Raw genomic sequence first — 25,461 nt, 5'->3', positions numbered from 1 at the left:
GCTTGAGAAAAAGGCAATGTGCCTTGACACTAATTCTTGGGAGAAATGCCCTGCATAACTCTTCTAGAGCTGCTGGTTCCAGTTGACTTGAAAATTGGTCACATCGGCCGGCGCCATGGCTCAATAGGCTAATCCTCTGCCTTGCAGCGCGGCACACCGACTTCTAGTCCTGGTCAGGGCACAGGATTCTGTCCCGGTTGCCTCTCTTCCAGGCCAGCTCTCTGCTGTGGCCAGGGAGTGCAGTGGAGGATGGCCCAAGTGCTTGGGCCCTGCACCCCATGGGAGACCAGGAGAAGCACCTGGCTCCTGCCTTCGGATCAGCACGGTGCGCCGGCTGCAGCGCGCCAGCCGCGGCGGCCATTGGAGGGTGACCCAATGGCAATAGGAAGACCTTTCTCTCTCTCTCTCACTGTCCACTCTACCTGTCCAAAAAAAAATATATATATATATATATATATATATATATATATATATAAATTGGTCACATCTTGCTCTTGATGCGTTCTGGTGTTGTTCCATTCTGGTATTGGAGATTTACAAACAGAACGAGTCAAGAAAAGTTAGTCAGACTTCAGGCTCAGGTGTGGATGGGGGGCTAGAGAACAGCTTGCAGAAAGAAGGTAGTACTAGAACAGCTTCAGCTGATGACAGTTTTAGAGTTCTTTCAAAAAGCTAGCTGTGAATAATATAGCTGGTATTGAAGAGGTGAACATGATTAAAGATGGTGGGACAGTTACTCATTTCAGCAATCCAAAAGTCTGAGCTTCCCTCTCAGCTAACACCTTGGCAATTACTGTTCATGCAGAAGCCAAGCCAATCACACAAATGCTTCCTGGAATATTAATTCCACTTGGTGCTGATAGCTTAACTAAGTCTTGGGAAGTTAGCAGGACAGTTCCCATGGCAAGTGTTGGGTAGCAAAGCATCAAAACCAGAAGACATTGATGAGGAAGATGATGATGTTCCAGATCTTGTAGAAAATTTTGATGAAGCATTAAAGAGTGAAGTTAACTAAATTCGCTCTTGGTTCCAAAGTTTTACAGACACAGAGAACATCACTTGTTACTAGCTCAGTAATATATTTTGTATATTAATAATGCTGTTTGTTTAGCATTGTTCCATCATTTGATTTCACATTTTATGTTTCCTCCCAGGATCTTTTTTTTGGTCAGAATATGAAGTACTGGTTCAGTTTGAGTGTTTTGGGTTTTAATTCTTGTTTTTTTTTCTTTTCTTTTTTCTTTTGTTGTTTGTTTTGGGGGTATTTTCAGGGTGTGTGTGTGCAGGTATACATGTGAGTATTTTGTTTACAGTGGAGAGCAAATTGGAAAACAGATCTTTTCATTTGTCCTCCACACCCCGATAAAAAAGAAAATTGGTCACATCTTTAAAAGGCAATTTATTATTTTACATTTGAATTAAAATTTATCCTGAGGTTTTTAATACACTTGTAGCTTTAATTTTTGGTTTTTAAAGAAATGAAAGCTCCTGAACACATTTTTTGCTGTTTTCCTTGTAGGTCTACTTCCCCTTCAGGACATCATTCTCCTATATCTTCTAGACATCACTCATCTTCCTCACAATCAGGATCCTCTATCCAAAGACATTCTCCCTCTCCTCGTCGCAAAAGGACGCCTTCCCCATCTTACCAGCGGACCCTGACTCCACCTTTACGACGTTCTGCTTCTCCTTATGCTTCACATTCTTTGTCCTCTCCTCAGAGAAAGCAGAGTCCCCCAAGACATCGCTCCCCAATGCGAGAGAAGGGGAGGCATGATCATGAACGAACTTCGCAGTCTCATGATCGGCGTCATGAAAGGAGAGAAGGTATGTGCTGTCCTGGAGCTTGATTTTTTTTTTTTTTTTTTAAAGATTTTATTTATTTCTTTGAGAGAGAGAGTTACAGAGAAAGGGAGAGACAGAGAGAAAGGTCTTCCGTCCACTGGTTCACTCCCCAAATGGCCCTAACAGCAGGAGCTGGGCCGAAGTCAGGAGCCAGGAGCTCCTTCTGGGTCTCCCACACAGGTACAAGGGCCCAAACACTTGGGCCAACTTCCACTGCCTTCCCAGGCCATCAGCAGAGAGTTCGATCAGAGGAGTAGCAGCCGGCCATATGGAATGCGAGCACTGCAGGTGGAAGTTTAGCCTACTACACCACAGCCCTGGCTCCTGGAGCTTGATTTTTTAAAGAGTTCTTTTACTTAAGTAACTTTCTGTGTTAAAAAATTGGACACAGATTTATTGCTATATAATAAGAGATGGGGGAGGACTGTGCTATATTAAGTCTTAGGTAACAAAAAGACAAGTTATTGTGGGTACCTGGAAATGCTTAACAACACAGAAATACAACCCAGTAAGTACACACATGGGAGCATTTATAGGTGTGCTAAGTCGGTGTTTTCTTTAGTTAAGATGCTTTACTAAGAACCCTTGAGTTTAGAAATTTTTGGCCATGGGATTCCTAGATTATCCTTTTCAGTGAGTCACTGCTGTCTGTGATGGATGCCAGCATCCTAAATGGGTGCAATTGAGGTCCTGACTGCTCCAGTTCTGATCCAGCTTCTTGCTACTGCACCTGGGAAAGCAGTAGAAGATGGCCCAAGTGCTTGGGCCCCTGTCACCCATGTGGAAGACCCAGATGTAGTTACTGGCTCCTAGCTTTGTCCTAGCCCAGCCCCTGTTGTAGCCATTTGGGGAGTGAACCAGCAGATGAAAGATTGTTCTCTGTCTTCTTCTCTCTGTCTCTACCTCTGTGTAACTCTGCCTCTCAAATATGTAAATAAATCTTAAATAAATAAATAAATAAATAAATAAATAAAAGGAAGAGAAGAAGCAGATCAGGGAGCTGAGCTTAAATGAATCAGAAGTGTGTAATAAAAGGGTAAAGCCTGAGGGAAACTTTCAGAAAGTCAGTGTACACCAAATAATTGGATTTCTGGGTATAACTCATAAAAAAGAAGTATACAAAGCAGTTTTGCTTCCTAGATTCCTGGGAATTAAGTTAACTTTGGATTTGTTGAGATATTTCCTGGCAGTATATCCTAATAACACTCACCCCTTTCTGTACATTTCTTGTCCTTATTTATTTAGCACATCTTTTTCCTAGCATCTCCTGAATTTGTTCTTGAACATATACTTGCTTACTTACAATAAATTTCTGTTCAATTTTCATTTTAAAAGCTTCTTTGTGAGTATAGTACAGTGATCTCCTATAATGTGTGTTGAACTTAGTTATTCTCTTTGTCAACAGTTCAAGCAATAATTAATCAGTTTCTTTTATTCAAGAAAATGATTAACGTTGAGATAGGGGCTTGGAAAAAGCACCTGTTTTATATAATTATTCCTTGTATATATGGTTTTGAATATGTTATGGAGCACTTGCTAAAAATGTCAGCCCAATATTTATGCAGCATTGACAAAATGGGAAAATTCTCTTATACTTACTATTAATTTTAAACAGTATTTAACAACTAGACTTGACTCAGATTATAATATATTTTAAGTGATTACTTTTTGAATGAAAACTATTATTGTTAAACACAATAATGAAGGGGAAATAGTAAGCACTTGAGTCTGAACAAGTGCTTTTTTGTGATATGCAGTGCTTATGTTACAGGAAGGATCCTTTCTAAGGAGGATGGTTCATTGACCTTCCAGCAGGTGTTTTGTCCTATGTTTAGAGGTCATTTTCTGAAATAAGAGTAATTTCAGTGGAAGGATGGACAGTTGGATAAAGAAAAACATACAGTAACTAGATGTATTTGTAAAGACAGTTGAAAGTATAATGAAAAAAAGGATCTGATGTTTGGGTTCCTGAAAAGTAAGTGGACCTAGTTACTAGGGGCAAAGAGAAAGTCAAGTCAAGTCTGATGTTTTAGGCATCAGGTTTCTATAGTTGCTTAAGTAGCATCAGATTGAGACAATTCCAGATGTTAAGAGCAACTTGCAGAAGAATCTAATCAAAAAGGACAGGTTTCAGACATGGAAAGCCAAGACACTGGCAAAAAGTGTCCTACATGAAGGACCTTGGTGGGTAAGACCCCAGTGGAAAGAAATGGTCATCAGAGAAGGATGTACTTTTCTATGAAGGGAGGAGAAAACTTCCACTTTGCTTATGGCCTTGTCTAATTATTAAAGGAATTTGTGGATTCAAAAGGCTTCCATAACCTACGCAGCTCATGTCAAGAGTCTTGGGTGATCACTGACATCATACATAAGAGTGTTAATTGTTTAATTAACAACAGGAGTCACTGTGCACTAACTTCCCATGCAAGACCTTTGTCCTCAAAGAGTTGTATTATGAGTTAATAGTAAAACGTATTCTGAAAGATCTATTTCGTTTTAGTATATTAGATGGAGGGTATTATGTCTCATAAGTTATAGTTATGTTTAAGTGCTCACAAAATGTGTATCATTCTTGGGTTCTTCTTTAAAGTTAGTTAAGTTTCTCAAAAAAAAAAAAGCTTAAAAAAAAAAAGAAATGAAATTAATTTTGAAATGCCATGACTTTGAACAGCCCTTGTCTCAACTGTTGAGGAACAGTTTTTTTTAACATACAATTTGTTGAACTTTTTACTTAGTATAGAGTTAATCTTCTGTGTATAAATTTAATTCAAAATAGATCTTTGTTAAAAATAGGACTGGGAATAGGAGAGGGAGGAGGAAGAGGGGTAGAAGTGTGGGTGGGAGGGCAGGTACAGTCGAAGAATCACTATGTTCCTAAAGTTGTATTTATGAAATGCATGAAGTTTGTATTCCTTAAATAAAAGGCTCTTTGGGGGGGGGGGGGAGGAGAGAAAACTATCTAGGAGGAAAAAAAAGACAGGAATTATTCTTTGATGTTCTGTTTTTACTTCTTTAACTTCATATTATGTTTGTTATAATCAATTTATGTATTTTCTAGGCATGCCTAAGAGTGGTTTCTAACATTTGTAAATTGATTTTAGGCCTTTTTCTTCATATGAGAAAATGTCATGATTCGTTAGATCATCAGTGATGTTCATTTTGGCTTTTTAAACAATGAAATTTGTTTTTGGTAATATGATAGGAATTGCTTTAAGTAGAGAAAGTTTTAGAAACTGTTGCTTACATGAATGTGATACCATTAAGTGTCAGGAAAAGGGTGAACAACAGTATTTCTTTGTCAGCCAACCTGATAACTGTAGACTACTCTCAAGTGATTAAGTACATTTGAGGTGGTTACATGCGGTCTACTCTAGCCCAAAACCTAATAGAACTGATTAAAGGTATTGTGCCTCTTGATCTAAAAGTGATTTCTAAAACATCAGCCATCAATGATCCAAGACCAGCTTACTTATTTTAGTTATTTTTAGGATCTGTGTGGATGAGTATATTGGGGCAGGAGTCATTCATGTTCAGTTTGTGCAACCAGAAACATGGTTATCAAGTATTATTAAAATTACCTTTTGAATTTCAGCTTACAAATGCTTTTAATTTTCTTATTTACCATAGTTTTCCTCCCTTATTCTGAAAAGAAAGTTGTAATACAATTCTTAAAACTGTGTATTTAATATATTGAAAATTTGTAAAAGGAATTACAGTTTATTCCCAAAATTGTGTTACAGACACTAGAGGCAAAAGGGATAGAGAAAAGGATACAAGAGAAGAACGAGAGTATGAGCAAGATCAGAGCTCTTCTAGAGACCACAGGGAAGACAGAGAACCTCGAGATGGTCGTGATCGAAGAGATACCAGAGAGCGAAGGGAACTGAGAGACTCCAGAGACATTCGGGACTCCAGAGAGATGAGGGATTATGGCCGAGAAACCAAAGAGAGCCGCGATCCCAGAGATTCTCGGTCTACTCGAGATGCCCATGAGTACAGAGACCGTGAAGGTCGAGATACGCATCGAAAAGAGGATGCATACCAGGAAGAATCCCGGAATTATGGCAGAAACCATTTGAGAGAAGAAAGTTCTCGTACTGAGATAAGGAATGATTCTAGAAATGAGTCTCGAAGTGAAATTAGGAATGACCGAATGGGCAGAAGTAGGGGGAGAGGTCCAGAGTTACCTGAAAAGGGTAAGATTTATGATTTGTCAGTGAACTGTATCTTGAATGCTCATATAGATGTATTAAATCTACTAAGGTTTCTTACATTTGTTATCATTTTGTCAAAATAATTTTTAATTCATTGAATTTTTTATTGTCCCTATAAATTCAGAATCAGAATTACTAAAGTAGCAAAAGATAAATGGGGCTTGACCTAGACCTTCTTTTTGATTATATTCAGTCATACTTCCCATTGTAACTGATATGAAACACCTAGAAAATTGCCATTTGGAGAGTGAAAAAGTGGATGGAAAATCTCTCTCTCCCTCTCTCATTGTAACTCTGTCTTTGAAATAAATAAATGAATAAATCCTTAAAAAAAATTACATGGTTCAAAATTTCAAAGGTACAAAAAGATGTATATTGAAAAGCCTTCCTTCTACCCTTGACCACCACTCTTTGGCTAGTTTTTAATGTATCCTTCTCAAAAACTACACACAAGCAAATATGTATATCCATTTTTCCCCTCTAGATTTACAAAAGTAGTTTTAAAAAAAACTTTTATTAAAAAGAAAAAAACTGTACAATGTCCTACATTCCATTGCTTTCACTCCTGAAATTCACTCCATGGTAAGCAACTACTTCCTTCTTTTGACACAGAGTATATGTTATAGGTTATACCGTTAAGTTAACAAGTCTTGTAATTGATAAAACACTTAGGTTTTTCCAATGTTCTACCCTCTTGAACAGTGTGTTAGTGAATAATTATGTACTTATGTCACTAAAATGGTGCCTTTTAAAATGTTACTTTTTGTAAATGCTTCATTGCTAGTACATGGAAGTAGTAATTGATATTTGTAAGTTAGTCTTACAGTTAAGTGATTTTGCTATATTTTCTTCAGAGATCTAATTAGATTCCCTTAACAAATGTATCTGGAAACAGACAGATTTGGCTCCTTCTTTCTGATTATTATTTTTTTTTCTATTTGGCTACCTGCTGAGCATCAGTATCAATACAAGTGTGAAGATAAGGGGAATGGTTTCTTTGCTTTGTTTCAGATATTAAAGGTTTATTATTGCCATTTCGCTGTTAAACGTGGTATTTGCAGGCCTTTGCAGGTACTTCCTATTATTTTAAAGGGTTCTACTAATTTTCAGTTTAGTTTATATCACGGCTCATTTTTCTCTATCTTGAAAAGATCATGTAGTTTGTCTCTGTTACCCTGTTACTTATGTTGATTTTTTTTTCTTTTAAAGATTTATTTATTTATTTGAAAGTTAGAGTTACACAGAGAGAAGGAGAGGCAGAGTGAAAGAGAGAGGTCTTCCATCCGCTGGTTCAGTCCCCAGTTGGCCTCAATGGCCGGAGCTACACCAATCCAAAGCCAGGAGCCAGGAGCTTATTCTGGGTCTCCCACGCAGGTGCAGGGGCCCAAGGAATTGGGCCATCTTCTGCTGCTTTCCCAGCCATAGCAGAGAGCTGGATCAGAAGTGGAGCAGTGCCACTTTGAACTGGTGCCTATATGGGTTGCCCACTACTTTACCCACTACTATACCACTGCGCCAGCCCCATGTTGGTGTATTTTTTAAATTTAAAGCTATCTTTGCATTCCTGGGATAATGCAATTTTTAAATATTTTATAGTTCTTGAATAAAATGTTAAAATTTAATTTTTTATTTTATTTTTAATTGAGATTGACAAGCAAAGGTATGGTGATAAATGTTATATAACTGACTTTAGGAAAAAAGTTCTGACTCTGATTTTTTGGCAATTTCCATGGTATAACTCGCTCCTATCACAGCAAATGTAAAAAGTAGTTGCTTACCATGGAGTGAATTTCAGGAGTGAGAGCAGTGGAATGTAGGACATGCTAATGTGATGTCAGTCAATACGGGTTTGAGACTGGGTGCCTGCAGTTGGCTCTTGCAAGCCAGAGTTAACAGTTCTAGTATACCACAGCAATCTTGTCATTTTTGAAAGAGTATTCTACCTCAGTTTGAGAATCAAAGTTACACTAGCCATATAAAATGTGTTGATTCTCTGAAACAATTTGTAAGTGATTAATAATCTGTTCTTTGAATGCTTATCTCTAGTAGCTCTGAGTAGATGTGTGTAGATTTTCTGTTTCTTCTTGAAATAGTTCTAGTAGGTTATATTTTCCCAGGAAATTTTTTTCAAATTCGTTATAAAAAGATGTTACCGAATTTCTTTTTTATTGTGTCTGATGTATCTGTAGTTACATCCCCATATTTTTCACTTGATCAGCCTTGCAAGAGAGCTGTCTGTTTTGAATCTTCAAAGAAGTAATCTTGGGTTTTGTTTGTTTTTTTTGTATCTCATTTGTTGTGACTCATTAATTTCTTTTTTTTTTTTTTTTTTTTTTATTTGACAGGCAGAGTTAGATAGTGAGAGAGACAGACAGAGAGAAAGGTCTTCCTTCTCTTCTTGGTTCACTCCCTAAATGTCCACTACGGCCGGTGCGCTGTGCTGATTCAAAGCCAGAAGCCAGGTGCTTCCTCCTGGTCTCCCATGTGGATGCAGGGGCCCAAGCACTTGGGCCATCTTCCACTACCTTCCCAGGCCACAGCAGAGAGCTGGACTGGAAGAGGAGCAACTGGGACTAGAACCTGGCGCCCATATGGGATGCTGGTGCCGCAGGCAGAGGATTAACCAAGTGAGCCATGGCACCGGCCCCTGACTCATTAATTTCTACTCTTGAATTTTACGCTTGTGAAATATTTAGTATATGTATTGGTTAATACTCATTTTAATTTTTATATGGTTTCTCCTTAGATTCATGAATTATGAAGAAATGGGATTTTAGATTTCCAGTTACATTCTTAAAAATAAGTCACCTCCTTCCATTTTAACTGCTGTTAGAGAATAAGCTATTCAAAGTCAGTTCTTTGACATGTGTATTTATTAAATCTTACTTTGTGAATCAGTAGTCAATTTTTATGTTTTCTACATATGCTGGTAAAGTTTTTTTTGTTTGTTTGTTTTGTATTTTTTAAAAATTTATTTGAAAGGCAGAGTTAAAGAGAAGCAGAGGTAGAGAGAGAGAGGGAGTCTTCCATCCGCCGGTTCACTTCCCAAGTGGCCATAATGTACCATTCCGAAGCCAGGAGCCTCCTCCGGGTCTCCCATGTGGATATTGGGGCCCAAGGACCCGAGCCATCTCCACTGCTTTCCCAGGACACAGCAGAGAGCTGGATCAGAAGTAGAGCAGACGGGACACGAACTGGTGCCCACATGGGATGCCGGCACTCCAGGCAGCGGCTTTACCCGCCATACTACAGCGCCGGCCCCAGGGGTTTTATTTAAAATGGTTGCATGCAAAGTGTCTCTATGATTAGTTTTGTTAACTGTCCTTTCGAATCTACATCTAATTTTTTTTTTAAAGATTTATTTTATTTATTTGAAAGACAGAGTTATAGAGCAAGGTAGAGAGATGGGGGATGCTCTTCCATCCGCTGGTTCACTCCCCAAATACCCACTTGGCCAGAGCTGAGCTGATCCAAAGCCAGGAGTCAGGAGCTTCTTGCATGTCTCCCAGGCAGGTGCAGGGGCCCAAGGACTCGGGCCATCTTCTACTGCTCTCCCAGGCCATAACAGAGAGCTGAATCTGAAGACAAGCAGCCAGGACTCGAACTGGCACCCATATGGGCTGCTAGCACTGCAGGCGGCGGCTTTACCTGCTACGCCACAGCGCTGGCCCCGCATATTCTTTTGAGAATGCTGTGATGGCAAAATGAACTCTAGTCTATCTGTGGTCCACAGGAGGATGGCTATTTGTTTGATCAGGGCCTGGGGTTCCTGTGAAGTATCTCAAAAGGGAGCTTAGCAATAGTATATCAACTATACAGGTGACCATTGAATTCTGAATCCTGTGGTCTGGGGTCTGTGGGATCAACCTAACCCATGCATCACTCCTTTAATCTAAGTGAATGAATCTTAGCTGCTATGCCACAGCACTGGCTGCTGACCTTTTCATTCTTACATGTTAACCATATATACCTTGATGAAACAAAGATATAAGCTTCAGCTATTCTTGCTCATTGCCCAAAAGATAAATGTTGAAATTTATTCCTTGCCCTTGAGTCTCAGGTGGGTCTCACACGCTATTGCCTTCACACCCCCACATTCTTTCCCAGGTTCCCAAGCTCTGCACGGCCACCTGAAAGGCCAGTTGCTCTGCCATCTGAAAGACCAGTTTCAGGAATTCTCCTGCTGCTGCCTGCTACCTCCATCCCCATCCCTAACCCTTCCAAATTATAAGAAGGCCCAGCCCCTGGGTCAGGCCTTCTGCCACGTGTTCCATCAGTGTGTGTGCTGGCAGTTGGTCACCCACCTCTACGAATTTATTTTCTCTGAATAAATTCGATTTGGCTGTAGATTCATATACTGCCTCCTCTCTATTCTGCGCCTCTTTTCCTAACCTTTGTAGTGCCCTTGGTGTGAAGAAGCACCAATCTGCGCCTCTTTTCCTAACACATCTCTTATCATCTTTCGAAATCTTACATTTCTTCTTCTTGATCTTCATTACAATATTCTTTAGTGATATTTACATTATTAAAGTGTCCCGTTACAGTACTTAGAATTATGCTATAATTATTTTAGGGCTCAAAGCCCATTACACATAAGTTCTTGGTGGGGTGTTTTTTGGTTTTATTTTTACTCTTGGAGATGTGCCTTCCTATTCTTACTGTGGGTGGGTAGGTTTCTCATGTATTCTTTTGAGTTTGGAGTGAATTCATCTTCATCGGGATTTATCTATAGTAACTTTAAGGGGTTGAGGACAGAGTTCACCAGAGTTCTTGCCTTTATTTTTGCTGGCTTTCCTAGGTTATGACAGCCCCTGTATTGCTTCTTTCCCCTTACCCTTACCTCCCATACTCCAGAAAGTTAAGAAAACAATTTTTTTTCCAAGTAATTAAGGATTCATAGGAGATTGGAACGAAATGCACAAAGAAGCTCAGTGTACGGTTCTCTGCTTTCCCAATGATAACATCTTACACATCTAGAGTATGCCATCAAAACCAAGAAATTAACACTGCTGTACTCTATAGATCTCATTCAGATTTTACAGTTATATATTTGCTTGTGTGTGCATGTGTGTTTAGCTCTAGGCAGTTTTATCACATATGTAGCCTGGTGTTATCCCTACAATAAGATATTTAATTGTAACATCATAAGATTTCCTGGTGTTACTACATCCATCCCCTTTTCTATCACAGACCCCTGGCAATCTCTAATATATCCTGCATCTTCAGATTCTGTTATTTCATGACTGTTTCCTAAGTGGAATCATACAGCAAGTATACTGCTGAGATGGGCTTTTTCATTCAGCATAATTTTCTTGAAGTTCATCCAAGTTGTTGCATGTATCGGTAGAGTCTTCCTTGTTACAGCTGCATAGGATTCCGTGATATAGATGTATCATGATTTGTTTAATCATTCACCCATTGAAAGACAATTGAATACTTTGCAGTTTTTGGCTAGTAGAAATAAAGCTACCATGAACATTCATTTCCCACATCTTTTTTTTCCTTCCTTTAAGATTTATTTATTTATTTGAAAGAGTTACAGAGATACCTTCCATCTGCTGATTCACTGCCCACATGGCCAGAGTGGACAGTGCTGGTCCAGGTCAATGCCAGGAACTTCATCTGGGTCTCCCACATGAGTGACAGGCCCAAACACCTGTGCCATCCTCCTCTGCATCGTAAGCCATCAGCAGAGAACTGGATTGCAAGTGAAGCGGCCAGGACACAAACTGGCACCCACATGGGATGCTGGTGTTGCAGGCAGTGACTTTACCCACTATGCCACCACACTGGCCCCAATTTCCCACATCTTTTAATAAAAATTTTTAGATACATTTAATGTTGCCAAATTACTTTTCGTCATTCTATATTCGAGTGCTTTCAGTATAAACTGTGGTTGAGTCAATACTACATATCCATATTTCTCATTATTTTCATGTGGTTTCTGTGGATGAAATATGAAGAAGCATTTTTAAATTTTTGTTTTGTTGTTCTGGGGGTATTTTAAATGAATCTTCTTGCTTTCCTATTCCATTATTCCTTTTTTTATAGATGGAGAAAACTGGAACTTAGCTTCCTCAAGTCAGTCATAGCAGAGCTTGTGTGTTCTCAGTGATGCTTAATATTCTTTTCAATAGTGATTACTGCATTTGGAATACCAAAACAAATTAGTGTTTTCTAGGAGGAAAGATTGTGACTAATGAAACTTGGTGAATAAAGTGTTCTGTGTTAAACAACTGTATGAATATCCTTTGTTTAGGAAGCCGAGGCACAAGAGGTTCTCAAATTGATAGTCACAGTAGTAATAGCAACTATCATGACAACTGGGAAACTCGAAGTAGCTATCCTGAAAGAGACAGATACCCTGAAAGAGACAACAGAGATCAAGCAAGGGATTCTTCTTTTGAGAGAAGACATGGAGAGAGAGACCGGCGTGACAACCGAGAAAGAGGTTTGTCGAACAAAATTTTATTAAATAGTACCAACATTAAATTGGGGATTGCTTTTTAAAAGTTACCAATTTGCTTTTTATTATAAAGTATATTTTAAGACCTAAGTTTGATGACAACATTTGATTGGAACTCTTATAATCTTTGTTCATTAGTTTAGGAAGGTTTATGTAAGTAGCTAGCTACCTATAACTACCAGCAGCAGAGTACAAGAACTGTGCTGTCCTGCTGTATGTCTGCCATCCTAACTGGGTAGCTCACAACCCTTTCAAGATGCCATCCCAGGCAATTCAGGAAATAATGGAAGCCTTCTCTTGAGTATTATCCTGGCTACTCTCTTTTTAGCCATGAGCAATAGAGTATTGTATGGGCTACCAGAGAAGAGCAAGGCTAGGGATTATTCGAGGAACATTTTACTCATATCCTGGCCTGAGAATATATAATTTTGTATTCTTGTATATGTTAAGCTAAAAGTTTCCTGTTTATCTATTAGATAATCTTATAAAAATAACTTTTGAAGTAAGATTACTAGGAAACACTTAAGTATTCTAAGAATTTTCTTTGAAAAGTTTGTACTGTCTGTATTTAAACATTTAAAATCAGTCTTATCAAAGTCTTACTAACCTTGGCTGATTTCTGAAGATTCACTGTAATACTGAACTTAGATAGTATGAAACTTGATGGAGCAGGAAATTGAATGTTGATGCTTTTAGTGTGGGCTGAATCAAAAAGATAAAACTGTATCTTGATGTGGGTAGGAATAGGAGTAAAACCAAGTTTCTAAGACACCGTATGTATTTGGGAGAATAGAGAAGATCAGAGGTAGGACAGTCGGTTGGGTTAAGTTCATTAAGGTAAGCCAACTGCATTTGGGTTTAAAAAGGTGAGGACTTCCCCAGTTATAAGTAGGGGTAAAGTTTATTCAGTGTTAATATCTGAAATTATTTCTTCCAGCATTTGATTTATCTCTCTTTAATACTGCATCCTGGTAATGCTTTATTTATATGTATGTATATGTGTGTTTTTGTGTGTGTGTGTATGTTGTTTGTATATTACTTTTCTTCCTTTTTTTCTATTTTCTTATCCTAGAACAGGTTTCTCTGAATTCATGCCTCAATTTGGTAGTAACATTTGGTTTTATTCCTCTATTTAATTCAACCTAGGTGCCGAGAAGTTCAGTAGTTGTTTTACATATATTCTGTGACTTAACTTTTACAATATCCCCATAAGTATAGGTATTATAAAGTAACCCATGTTTCACAGCTTAGACAATTAGATTTAATTGAAGTTAGTTCCAGAACTGGATTCAAACTCAGGTCTTCTGACAGCGGATCTAGTTCTCTTTAACTACTTCAGTAAATATCAGTTGAATGATCAAAATAGCAATATATTTTTGAGGCTAGTGATATATATTCTACCCATGCTAGGCACTTTGCTAGGTACTTGGAGTACAACAATTCTTGTCCATGGGTTTCTATAAAGAAACTGATGGAAAAGGAAACACCCCCTACTTCCCCCCATAAAAAGAGAAATGATTATTGTTATCAAGAAAACAAAGGACCTAGATAGAATAAAGAATAAGAGAGGGATCTACTTGAGCATTTGAATGGAAAATTTGAAGAGATATTTACACAGAGGTGTAAGTGCAAGAGAAGAAGGTAGCTGGGTACTTTATTCTATGCTTGAGGGTTTAAATCTTTTTTAGTTTTTCACAGTCTAATAGTGGTGCAGATAGAGCTGAAGTATGATAAATGCTGTTATAAAAGTACTGTGAGGAGACAAAGGAGCAAACACAGTTCTGAGGAACTCCCAGAGAGCTGCCTAAAGGGGTGACATCTGAATGAGGGCCTGAAAATACATAAGTTTGTGAATAGGAACAATGAAGAAGCACTTTGCAAGGAGAGTGTGCGCATGTGCAAACACATAGGGCTGAAAGAAAGCCAAACAGTGAAGGAGTGATGAATTATGTTTTGACATTGGAATAGTATGATGTAATTAGCAAGGGAGGAAAGAAGGGGGAGAGGACTGATGAGAGACCAAAGGCCAGATTGTAAGTCAGACTGGAAATTTTGATTTTAATATCCCTTCAGAGCCTACAGGGTAACTGCCTTTAAGCAGCTGGAAGAAATGGAGTTTTTATCAAAAACACTAAAAATCAAGTGGAAGATTTGAAAACAAACATACCCAGCAATTTAACCGTTGATGACATAGGCATCTAAAAGCTGATCAAGATCTAAGTTAATATTTTAACTGAAGAGATGAGGACAAGAAAAGAAATAAAGAAATATTTTGGAAGTGAAATTGATGATACTTAGTAGATAACTCAGAGATTGCCAGCTTTCATGAATAGATATGTCATTCAATAAGATAAAGAAATAACTGAAGAAAGCACATCTTTGAAGAATATATTTTGAGGCAAGGAAAGGGAAGATAGTTTAGATATTAAAGTGGTGTTCTTATTTCCTTTTTCCTTTGAAGTAAGGAGCATTGTCTTTTTTTTTTTTTTTTTTTTTTTTTTTTTTTTGACAGGCAGAGTGGACAGTGAGAGAGAGACAGAGAGAAAGGTACTTCCTTTGCCGTTGGTTCACCCTCCAATGGCCGCCGCGGTAGCGCGCTGTGGCCGGCACACTGTGCTGATCCAGTGGCAGGAGCCAGGTGCTTCTCCTGGTCTCCCATGGCGTGCAGGGCCCAAGGACTTGGGCCATCCTCCACTGCACTCCCTGGCCACAGCAGAGAGCTGGCCTGGAAGAGGGGCAACCAGGATAGGATCGGTGCCCCGACCGGGACTAGAACCCGGTGTGCTGGCGCCGCAAGACGGAGGATTAGCCTAGTGAGCCGCGGCGCCCGCAGGAGCATTGTCTTTTTAGGAAAATAGAGCTAAAAGAGTCAGGAGAGTAGACTATTCCCTGATATTATTATAATCAGAAATTTGAAGAATATATTCCTGTTAGTTGCAGTGTTGAATGTGTTTCACGTTATCTTGTAATCATTGAGATTCTAGTATGACTCCCAAACTGGAAGTGCAGATAATCTAAAACATGGGTAAACAGCATTCTGGAAATCCACTATGGTGCCATAGAACCATTTTAAATTTAAGGTAGTTTCAGCTAAAATAAAAAGATTTGAGAAAATTGATCTCTAATCTTGTTGCACTAATGGGTCTACCATCTCTGACTTTAGCAAGTCAACCTCTAGACCAGAATTTCTATGTCTTCAAGAAGGAAGAGGAGGAGAAAGGACCGGAAATGGTTTTGTCTTACTTTAGCTTTAAAATTCGATGAACTTTTCTATCTGTATCTTTTGAATAAATGCTTAAAATTTTCAACAGTGGCAAGGAAGGGAACTTCAAGTTACTATATTGATGCCTTCCCTAGAAACATCCTAAAAGTATTCTACTTAATAAGTTGATGTTGGCTGTTATACTTAACCGCCTGTTGGCCATATTGTTATCTGACTTTTATTGTTTAACTAATATGCATTATTAGATAGTATGAAAATTAAAACATCACAGTAGCCTAGATTGTAACCACAGTAGTTACTTTCAAAGCTGTCTCTCTGGAAAATCCCATGCCATTCTCTTACACCTTTTAAGATCCCAGACTAATTTCCTGCTCAACTGGCTATTTGAGCAACATGCATTCATTTTCTCTGTGTTTATGTGATTTGTGTGTAGATTGGGGGAAAAAAATTATAAAATGTGATGAGATTATCAGTTAACATTTATATGATTAAATAAAAATTTATTTGTAGGTAGTTTTTAATTATAAATATATATCACTAATATGAAACACTTTATATTTATTTTGAGATTGGTAGATATTAATACCCTTAATATTCTAGTTTATGATAAAAGATTGATATTGCAGCAACAAATTTTGACATGTTTTGTTCTATATTTTCCTCACATAATAGCTGCACTTTGATGTGTATATATTTTGGCCTGAAATTAGAGGTGTGACTTACGAGGGAAATTTTTTTTTTCCTTCAGCTCCTATGTTCTACACCTCCTGCTGCCCCTATCCTTTGCCACCAGTGTTCTCAGGTCCTGCTGGGGGGACAGAGAAGATCAGAGGTGAAGGGTAGAGATGGCAGAAAGTGGGGTTGGAGCAGCGGGCTGGAGGTAGGGTAGGGAGCATGCAGAGAAAGATCAAAGGTGGATCAGTGGGAGGGGGGGTGGGGGCCGGTGGGGAGCAGAAAAATTGATAGTTAGAAGGCATATAAAATTATCTTTAAGAAAAAATATTTTTAAAAGGTTTAAGGGTGATCGCATTGTTGATGATTAAATTAAAGTAAATGTAGCATCTGGTTTTATGATTCGTTGCCAGTGTGACCCTATACACAGATAAAATTAAGATTTGCCATGTTGTTTTTCCAATGGGTTATCTGTCAAATTAATCACTGAAAAAACTTGATTTTCATTGTAGATCAAAGACCAAGCTCACCAATTCGACATCAGGGGAGGAATGACGAGCTTGAGCGTGATGAAAGAAGAGAGGAACGAAGAGTAGACAGAGTGGATGATAGAAGAGATGACCGGGCTAGAGAGAGAGACCGGGAACGAGAACGAGACAGGGAGCGGGAAAGGGAGCGGGAGCGGGAGCGGGAAAGAGAGAAAGAACGGGAACTGGAAAGAGAGAGAGCCAGGGAACGGGAGAGAGAGAGGGAAAGAGAAAAAGAGAGGGAACGTGAAAGAGACCGAGAGCGTGAACATGATCGAGAGAGGGAGCGAGAGAGGGAGCGAGACAGGGAGAAGGAGCGGGAGCGAGAGCGAGAAGAAAGGGAGAGGGAGCGAGAGCGAGAACGGGAGCGAGAGCGAGAACGGGAAAGGGAACGAGAAAGAGCAAGAGAAAGGGACAAAGAGCGAGAACGCCAGAGGGATTGGGAAGACAAAGACAAGGGACGAGAGGACCGCAGAGAAAAGCGGGAAGATATCCGAGAAGAGAGGAATCCCAGAGATGGCCATGAGGAGAGGAAATCCAAGTAAGGGTGATGACTCATTTCAGTAGAGAATGCAGAAGTTTCCTTTAATACTTTTACGTGTGTCCCTTAATTTATTGTTAAAGCTCTCCTCTCGACCTTTTCCTATATTTCAACTATGTTGAATGCTTAAAGTGACCTTAATTTTCTAGAAAAAATAATTTTTCGGTTGTGTTTTTTTTTTGCATCCAGCAAACGTAATTAATCTTTTTTGTTATCTGTGCATTTTTGGTGGCACATAGGCTTACTTACCTGCTGCAGATGTTATTTTTAACAAGAATCCAACACAGAGTGATGGCATCAATGAACTTGTGTTGACTGGTCTCCAAGAGATATTTCCTTGTCATTCTTGGTAATCATTCATGAGCTTGAGGTACTTACTAAGAATGGAGTTACCATCCCTGTGCTACAAGAGCATTCAGTAGCTTAAAAATGAGGGAATCCCCATAAGCACTGAATGGCTAGCAGAAAATGAGAGATAAGGAATTGTCTTCTCTTGTGCTATGTGCTATTACAGTAGGTTCTTGGGGGCAAAAGACATGTCCTTGGACTCTCATATAATATATCTGAACACATTTTCGTTACTTATTTTTCTTAAACCAAAAAGAACTCAGTTTACCCAGGTATCTGAGAAGTCAAGGATTAACTTTTGCTTGTGCTAATGTGACTATCCAAATTCTCAGGCGAAATATCTGTAATGATATCTAATCTCTCCTCTATTTTCCTTTGTGTCAGTTCCAGTCTCAGAATGGTTGCTAACACTTTATTGTTATACCTAAGAGTTTAGCAGCTTCTCTGTGTTAGGGCGCTCATTAGTTGAGAAACAGACAGTGATTGGCTGAGTCACTATCTGGCCATGAGAATCCTGAACTAACTGGTCAGTTTTGAGGTTCTAAAGGCACAAAAGCCAAACTTTCTAGCGGTAACTACGTTTTTATATACCAACTAGGGTAATGCCATGGTTAAGTTTGCTAAAGCAGAGGGAATAATTTATGTATCTAATTTCCTTGCCACATGTCGGCTCATTTACCTGGGGTTGATTACCAGTTCCCTGCTTTAGGCTTGTTTCACCATCACTGTGTAGGTTGTTATAAACAGACAACCTAGCACAGACGTGGAACCTTATTCCACTAGGACTTGGCTGCTCCTTAATCTGCTACCATGATATTCTGTAATAGAGCTAAAAAGGGGAAGAAGCTAATATTACGGTATAGTATCTATCCCCATAATGTGCCTGGGCCTGGGCTTCTGACATAATTTATTCTTCATTGCTGTTTTACGAGATGGACTTTGATTTTCCTCCCATTTTCAGATGAGAAAGCTCAGGTTCAGTGACTTCAAAGAACTTACTTAAAGTTGCATAGTAAGTAGTAGTGTGGCTATGAGTTGAACTCAAAGCTTTTGACTCCAAAGTCAGAACAAAATTCTCTTATTCAGTTTTCCAGTATAAGGCACTTCTGTGTCATAAGAATGTAAAATTGATGAGTGTTTCTATTAGAGGTACTTTAATATATTGGTTTCTCAGCTGCATGCAGTATTTGAATCTGGAAGTTTTCAGTTGAGTGATTCTACATATATATGGAAGAAAGAAAGGTGGCCATGTTAAGTCCACAACTGTTAAGTCTTAGCAAATGAAGTGTAGAATTTTTATTAAAGATGCTGAAAACCTTTTGTTTGACAGTGTCATTTTCCTGCCATTACATGTTCTAATTGTAATTAAAAAGTGCTAGTAAAAAACATAGTAAAGAAATCTCTCCTTTACTCCTTGGAGTTTTATAATCGCGTTTGCTTGCCTAATTTAGGAAACGCTATCGAAATGAAGGAAGCCCTAGCCCACGGCAGTCACCTAAGCGCCGGCGTGAACATTCTCCCGATAGTGACACCTACAACAGTGGTGATGATAAAAGTAAGCAGAGTTTGTTTTCCATTTCTCTATATTCATATATTTGTTTGTAACCATGAAACCATACTTCGCCATTAGTTGTAACTCAAGAGTTAAGATTTTCAAAGGTTTTCTTGCTCTGTTGCTTCTAAATATCTCATGTGACTAAAAAATACACATTTTATCTTAGTGTCAGTGTTGTTTCCTGCTATTAATGCTAAAGCTATATTGTTTTCAATTGAAATCGTTGCCACTTAAAAACCTTAAAACGAAGTGAGAGATTGGCTTGTTATGATGTGTATATAACATGCAGTGTTTGTTAACCTGGTGAACATGTGATTACTTTTGTCTTTCTGTCCAGATGAAAAACATAGACTCTTGAGTCAGGTTGTACGACCACAAGAATCGCGTTCTCTCAGTCCATCACACCTCACGGAAGACAGGCAGGGTAGATGGAAAGAAGAGGATCGCAAGCCAGAGAGAAAAGAGAGTTCAAGGCGCTATGAAGAGCAAGAACTCAAAGAGAAAATTTCTTCTGTAGATAAACAGAGAGAACAGATAGAAGTCCTGGAAAGCTCCAGAACACGTTCTCAGGACATTATAGGACATCACCAGTCTGAAGATCGAGATATATCTGATCGAGTTCATGATGAAAATAAGAAAAAAGCCAAAATTCAGAAGAAACCTATTAAGAAAAAGAAAGACGATGATGTTGGAATAGAGAGAGGTAACCTAGAGACAGCATCTGAAGATGGTCAAGTATTTTCACCAAAAAAAGGACAGAAGAAGAAAAGTATTGAAAAGAAGCGTAAAAGATCCAAAGGTGATTCTGATATTTCTGATGAAGAAGCCGCCCAGCAAAGTAAGAAGAAAAGAGGCCCACGGACTCCCCCCATAACAATTAAAGAGGAGTTGGTTGAACTTTCCACTGATAAGGATGGCATTCTAGAGGATCCTCAGAAAAAAGAAGATACAGCTTTCAGTGATTGGTCTGATGAGGATGTGCCTGATCGTACCGAGGTGACAGAAACAGAGCACACGGCTACCACTGTCACTCCCGGTGGTACCCCCTCTCCCCTGTCCTCTCTTCTTCCTCCTCCACCTCCTATGGCTACTGCCACTGCGATGGCTACTCCTGCTCTTGCCCCCACTGCTACTGCCAACACTGCCACCACGATTTCCACCTCTGCCAATACCACCAGTACTTTTGCCAATGAGGATTCACATAGAAAATGCCACAGAACACGAGTGGAAAAAGTTGAGGCGTGTCATGTTACTATAGAGGACACCCCACATCGCAAGCCAGTGGATCAGAAGAGGAGTAGCAGCCTTGGGAGCAATCGGAGTAATCGCAGTCATACATCTGGTCGTCTGCGCTCACCATCCAATGACTCTGCCCATCGAAGTGGGGATGACCAAAGTGGGCGAAAGAGAGTACTGCATAGTGGCTCAAGGGACAGAGAAAAAACAAAAAGCCTGGAAATCACAGGAGAGAGAAAATCGAGGATTGATCAGTTAAAGCGTGGAGAGCCCAGTCGAAGTACTTCTTCAGGTAAGAAAACTGAATTATGAGCTAGTCAGTATTTCCTATGATAGTCATGTTTTATACAAGTTATAATTTCAAGGTAATGATAAATTGATTATTTGCTGCCTTGAATTTTACAGAATTAAAAAAAAAAGATTTAGCTGTCCATTAAAATGTTAGTTGGTACCACTTTAATTCCTATATTAAAATAGAAGTATATTCAATGCTATTAATCATTTTAATATCAAGATTTTAGTAGTATATGTTAGTATATGTGTTGTAGTATATGTTAGAGCTTATGTATTCAATTCCCTAATCACTGTCCACAATTTTATCCTTCCTGCTATGCCTCCGTTAGCTAATGCTGCCTCTTTTGACCATAGAAAATAAAATAAGAGATTAGGGAGAAATCAAGTAATGAAAATTATCAGTTCTGTTATTGCCTTACCATTTAATGTACTCATTTCTTTGAATATAGCTTGTAATTATAATGGAAATAGACAAGGAAACATGATATTTTTTAACATATTACTTAGTGCTTTGAGAAAGTTTTTTTCCCTTAAAATTTGACTTCCATATATGTGTATATATATATATATAAATAATATGTAAAATAGAGAAGTACATAGAATATATAGAAAGAATAAAGAATATAGAAAAATGCATAGAATAGATAAGAAAATCGATTATAAGTTTTAAAGAACCCCAAATTAAGTGTTTTGTTCCTGTTTTATCATGTGTTAACTCTTTGTATATGGTATGTTTATTTTTAGATCGCCAAGATTCAAGAAGCCATAGCTCAAGAAGGAGTTCTCCTGAGTCAGATCGACAGGTCCACTCAAGGTCCGGGTCATTTGACAGCAGAGATAGGCTTCAAGATCGAGATCGATATGAGCATGATAGAGAGCGAGAGAGAGAGAGGAGGGATACAAGGCAGAGAGAATGGGAACGGGATGCCGAGAAAGATTGGCCACGGAACAGGGAAAGAGATAGATTGCGGGAACGAGAAAGAGAAAGAGACAAAAGGAGAGACTTGGACAGGGAAAGAGAGAGACTGGTTCCTGATTCCATTGAAAGGGATAGGGACAGAGACAGAACTTTTGAGAGTTCTTCTCAAATAGAATCTGTAAAACGCAGTGAAGCAAAACTGGACAATGAACATGAAAGAGATCCAGACGGTAGTTCACGGGACCCCGTAGCTTTGGATAAAGAAAGAATGGATAAAGACCTGGGATCTGTGCAGGGATTCGAAGATACCAGTAAAGCTGAGAGAACTGAGACTGTTGAAGGTGAGTGCCACACCTTTTTGTGTGGTATGCTGCTCCATTCCTTTTCAAATTTCATGTGAAACAAGTATTTTCTTTTGCTAGGTCATCACTAGTAGATACATTGACTCCATTCTTTTATAGGGGAAGTAAATTTCATGAGAAAAAAAAGCCCTGTAAAAAAAAAAGTGCTTCCTTGAATAATATTATCACGGCTGCTTCAAAAAAGCCTAAATAGATTGTTTAGATGCAGTATCTATAGCTGTGAAAGAATAAGCATCACTTACAAAAATTGAACTCACTTATTAATTATTAATGATACCTGTTCAAGCTAGCTGAAAAAAAAATCTGAAAAATAATACTATCTGAAACTGTATTTAATATCAGTTAATTCTAGACCTGTATAGATTCTCCCTACTCCTAGAGTCAGAACACTGAGACTTCCCAACAACACTTTGACCCACTCACAGCCAGCCTTGCTTGTGGAAGCTCTCTTGCCTCTGCTCTCCACCCTTCAACTCCAGTCTGGTAGACAAACTGTTACCTGTAACAGCTAAGGGACACTGACTCCAATTAAGAAAGTGCTATTTTACAATGACTAGTTCAGTTATATTCGGGTATGCCCCAGGATTGTACTTCTGCTAAAACTAGGGCTCTTGATTTGATTCTATTTATACTCAAAATAGAGATGAAAATGTAATATAAAGTTAGTTGAGGTACAAGTAACAAGATGGCATATTTATTTGATAGGCAGTGTTACAGAGAGACAGGAGCTTCTTCCAAGGTCTCCCACGTGGGCCCAGGGCTGCAAGCACTTGAGCCATCCTATGTTGTGTTCTCATGCACATTAGCAGGAAGCCGAATCAAAAGTGGAGCAGTGGGGACTTGAACTAGGATGCCAGTGCCATGAGTGGCAGCTTAACCCACTATGCCATGATGCTTGTCCCAATAAATTAAATCTTTCAGAAAAAGGATTTTACTTTTGGCCCTAGTGCTATCAATATGGAAAATTAAAAAATGATGCAATGTTACTGCTTATATCCTAAGTATCTCATATTTCATCCCCAATTCATTAAACACAGTGATTTACACCTTTTTATTCTCTAGCTCTTCTTTGTACCTGCTCTTCATTGCCTGCAAGATCTTTTCTTTTTTGTTTTTTCTTTTTTACTTAAACTTCTGAGTCCCAGCTTATGCATTATTTTCTCTTTAAAGACTTTTCTGCTAAAGGCACTTGCTTTCAAATTCTCATAGAACCGTGTTTGTATATCTTATCATATCCCCACATTGTATTATTTTCCTGTGAGTTTTTCTCCCCCATACTGTGTGCCTTTGTTATGACTATTGCCTTTTTTATCATTTATCTTCATGACTACATCATAAGGACACAAAAAATGGCTTTTGAGTGAAGATATATTCTGTTTATACATGATGCCCCTCACATCTTAACTCCTTTGTAAATTATGGCCTAAGTTAACAAAAACAATAGCTTCCCTGAGAATTCTCCTGGAAATTTTGCTTCTTTGGGACTGTCTAGTCTGGTGTCTAGTACTGACACTGTTTTCCTGACCTAGTTATCTACAATAAGTGTCTGACATGATTATTATTTTTATTTGCAGTGGGCCCATTGATAAAAATCCAATGGTTTTTATGCACAGATCCTAGCATGTTTTGGTTATGTGATTACATATCTCCATATGCCATCTTGTTACATACTTTTTCTATTTGACTTGACAAAAATTATTGTACTTTGACTTTCTTCACATTACAATTTCATCTCAATTTTGAGGAAAAATAGCATCGGATCTTGAGCCCTGGTTCTGATGGAAGTACAACCTTGGGTTATAATTGAGTACAATTGAACCAGTCATTGTAGTAGTTCTCTTGTGATTGGAGGCAATGTCCCTTGGCCCTAACATATATCATTTGCTAGTTGTTATTACAGATAATATAGCATAGAAATTTATAGTTGAATCATCTGCTGTGTAATGTGAAGATCTTTATTTACTTGAAGTAGGAAAATGAGTGGATATAGTTGAAAATTTAAAATTCCCATATTGTGCATTCATATTTAAATGTATCCTTGTATGGCAGTGTTATTAAAATTGATAATCTTAGAGGTGAAATGGTGGGAATATAGGGAAGTTAATGTAGAATTTAGTAGAACAGAAGAGTATTAGAATGATTAGAATTATGTCATTGTTTCATATATTTTATTTGCCCCAAATTCCTGTTGATAAAGCATCTTGTTGCAACTTGAAAACTAGTGTTGAAGACTTGTTAAGGTATATGAAAAACTAGTGATTAGAAATACTAAATCTATCTGGTTTTATGATTAAGTTCATGATAAACTCACCTCAGGAGACGAGAAAAACTAATCAAATAATTAGAATTATACCATGGGGTGGTATCAAAAATATTTCTGAAATATAATAAATCATTGTTCTGAAAGTTGCATTCATACACTAAAGGAAAACATTGGGAAAAAGCAGAGAAATTCAGGAAGTAGAGAGAATTAATGGCACATTTATGTTTTTACCTTACTCCAATAAAATTCTTCATATGACAAGCTAAATCTTATGAACTGAGATTTAACTTTCAAAATTTTAGAATAACTTTGTATACTTTAAAAAAGTTAATCTTATGTTAGGTATAAAACTTACTATAACCTTTTGAAGTTGGGTTTATCTGACTTAAAAGTTTTATTATCCAAACTGAACATAATATACATAGTCAGCTAGTTAGCACTCATATTAATAGTAGATTTTATTTTTCCTATTTTAATTATAATCTTAAGATCTGTTCTGATATTACTGTTAATAACATTTTTGCTATTAAAATTAAATTATTAATTTTTTTTGACAGGCAGAGTTAGACAGTGAGAGAGAAAGACAGAGAGAAAGGTCTTCCTTCCATTGGTTCACCCCCCAAATGGCTGCTAAGGCCGGCGCGCTGTGCCGATCCAAAGCCAAGAGCCAGGTGCTTCCTCCTGGTCTCCCATGCAGGTGCAGGGCCTAAGCACTTGGGCCATCCTCCTGCCTTCCCAGGCCACAGCAGAGAGCTGGACTGGAAGAGGAGCAACCGGGACAGAATCCGGCGCCCCGACCGGGACTAGAACCCAGGGTGCCAGCGCTGCAGGCAGAGGATTAGCCAAGGGAGCCGCGGCACCAGCCAAATTATTAAATTTCTGTTTTTCAGCTTTCTTTTGAAGTTATCATCTGTTTGAACAATTAAGAAATAATAGTTTTCTGATGAAAAAATACCTTTCACATTGTTTCAGTGTGTACAGCTTTTACTTACTGAC

At 38.4% G+C, this 25,461-nt stretch overlaps 1 protein-coding gene and 1 pseudogene across 5 annotated transcripts in view; both read left to right on the top strand.

The window, feature by feature from the left end:
• ZC3H13 (zinc finger CCCH-type containing 13) overlaps window positions 1-25,461 on the top strand; it is a 91,487-nt gene that overhangs the window by 49,066 nt on the left and 16,960 nt on the right. For 2 of the 5 annotated variants that reach the window (XM_062194165.1, XM_062194164.1), the window contains exons 9-16: window positions 1,520-1,827; window positions 5,586-6,041; window positions 12,319-12,510; window positions 16,497-16,580; window positions 16,933-17,488; window positions 19,288-19,391; window positions 19,729-20,919; window positions 21,666-22,181. In XM_062194165.1, the coding sequence (XP_062050149.1) occupies window positions 1,520-1,827; window positions 5,586-6,041; window positions 12,319-12,510; window positions 16,497-16,580; window positions 16,933-17,488; window positions 19,288-19,391; window positions 19,729-20,919; window positions 21,666-22,181 (3,407 nt within the window). The remainder of the gene's footprint in view (window positions 1-1,519; window positions 1,828-5,585; window positions 6,042-12,318; window positions 12,511-16,496; window positions 16,581-16,932; window positions 17,489-19,287; window positions 19,392-19,728; window positions 20,920-21,665; window positions 22,182-25,461) is intronic. The other 3 variants (XM_062194168.1, XM_062194167.1, XM_062194166.1) reach the window with 2 other exon arrangements.
• On the top strand, window positions 498-1,015 carry LOC133762545 (transcription factor BTF3 homolog 4-like; annotated as a pseudogene).

Source organism: Lepus europaeus, chromosome 6 (genome assembly GCF_033115175.1).
Source record: "Lepus europaeus isolate LE1 chromosome 6, mLepTim1.pri, whole genome shotgun sequence".
Lineage (NCBI taxonomy): Eukaryota > Metazoa > Chordata > Mammalia > Lagomorpha > Leporidae > Lepus > Lepus europaeus.
Note: the sequence above shows the minus strand (reverse complement) of the source record. Positions and strands in the feature narration are given on the sequence as shown.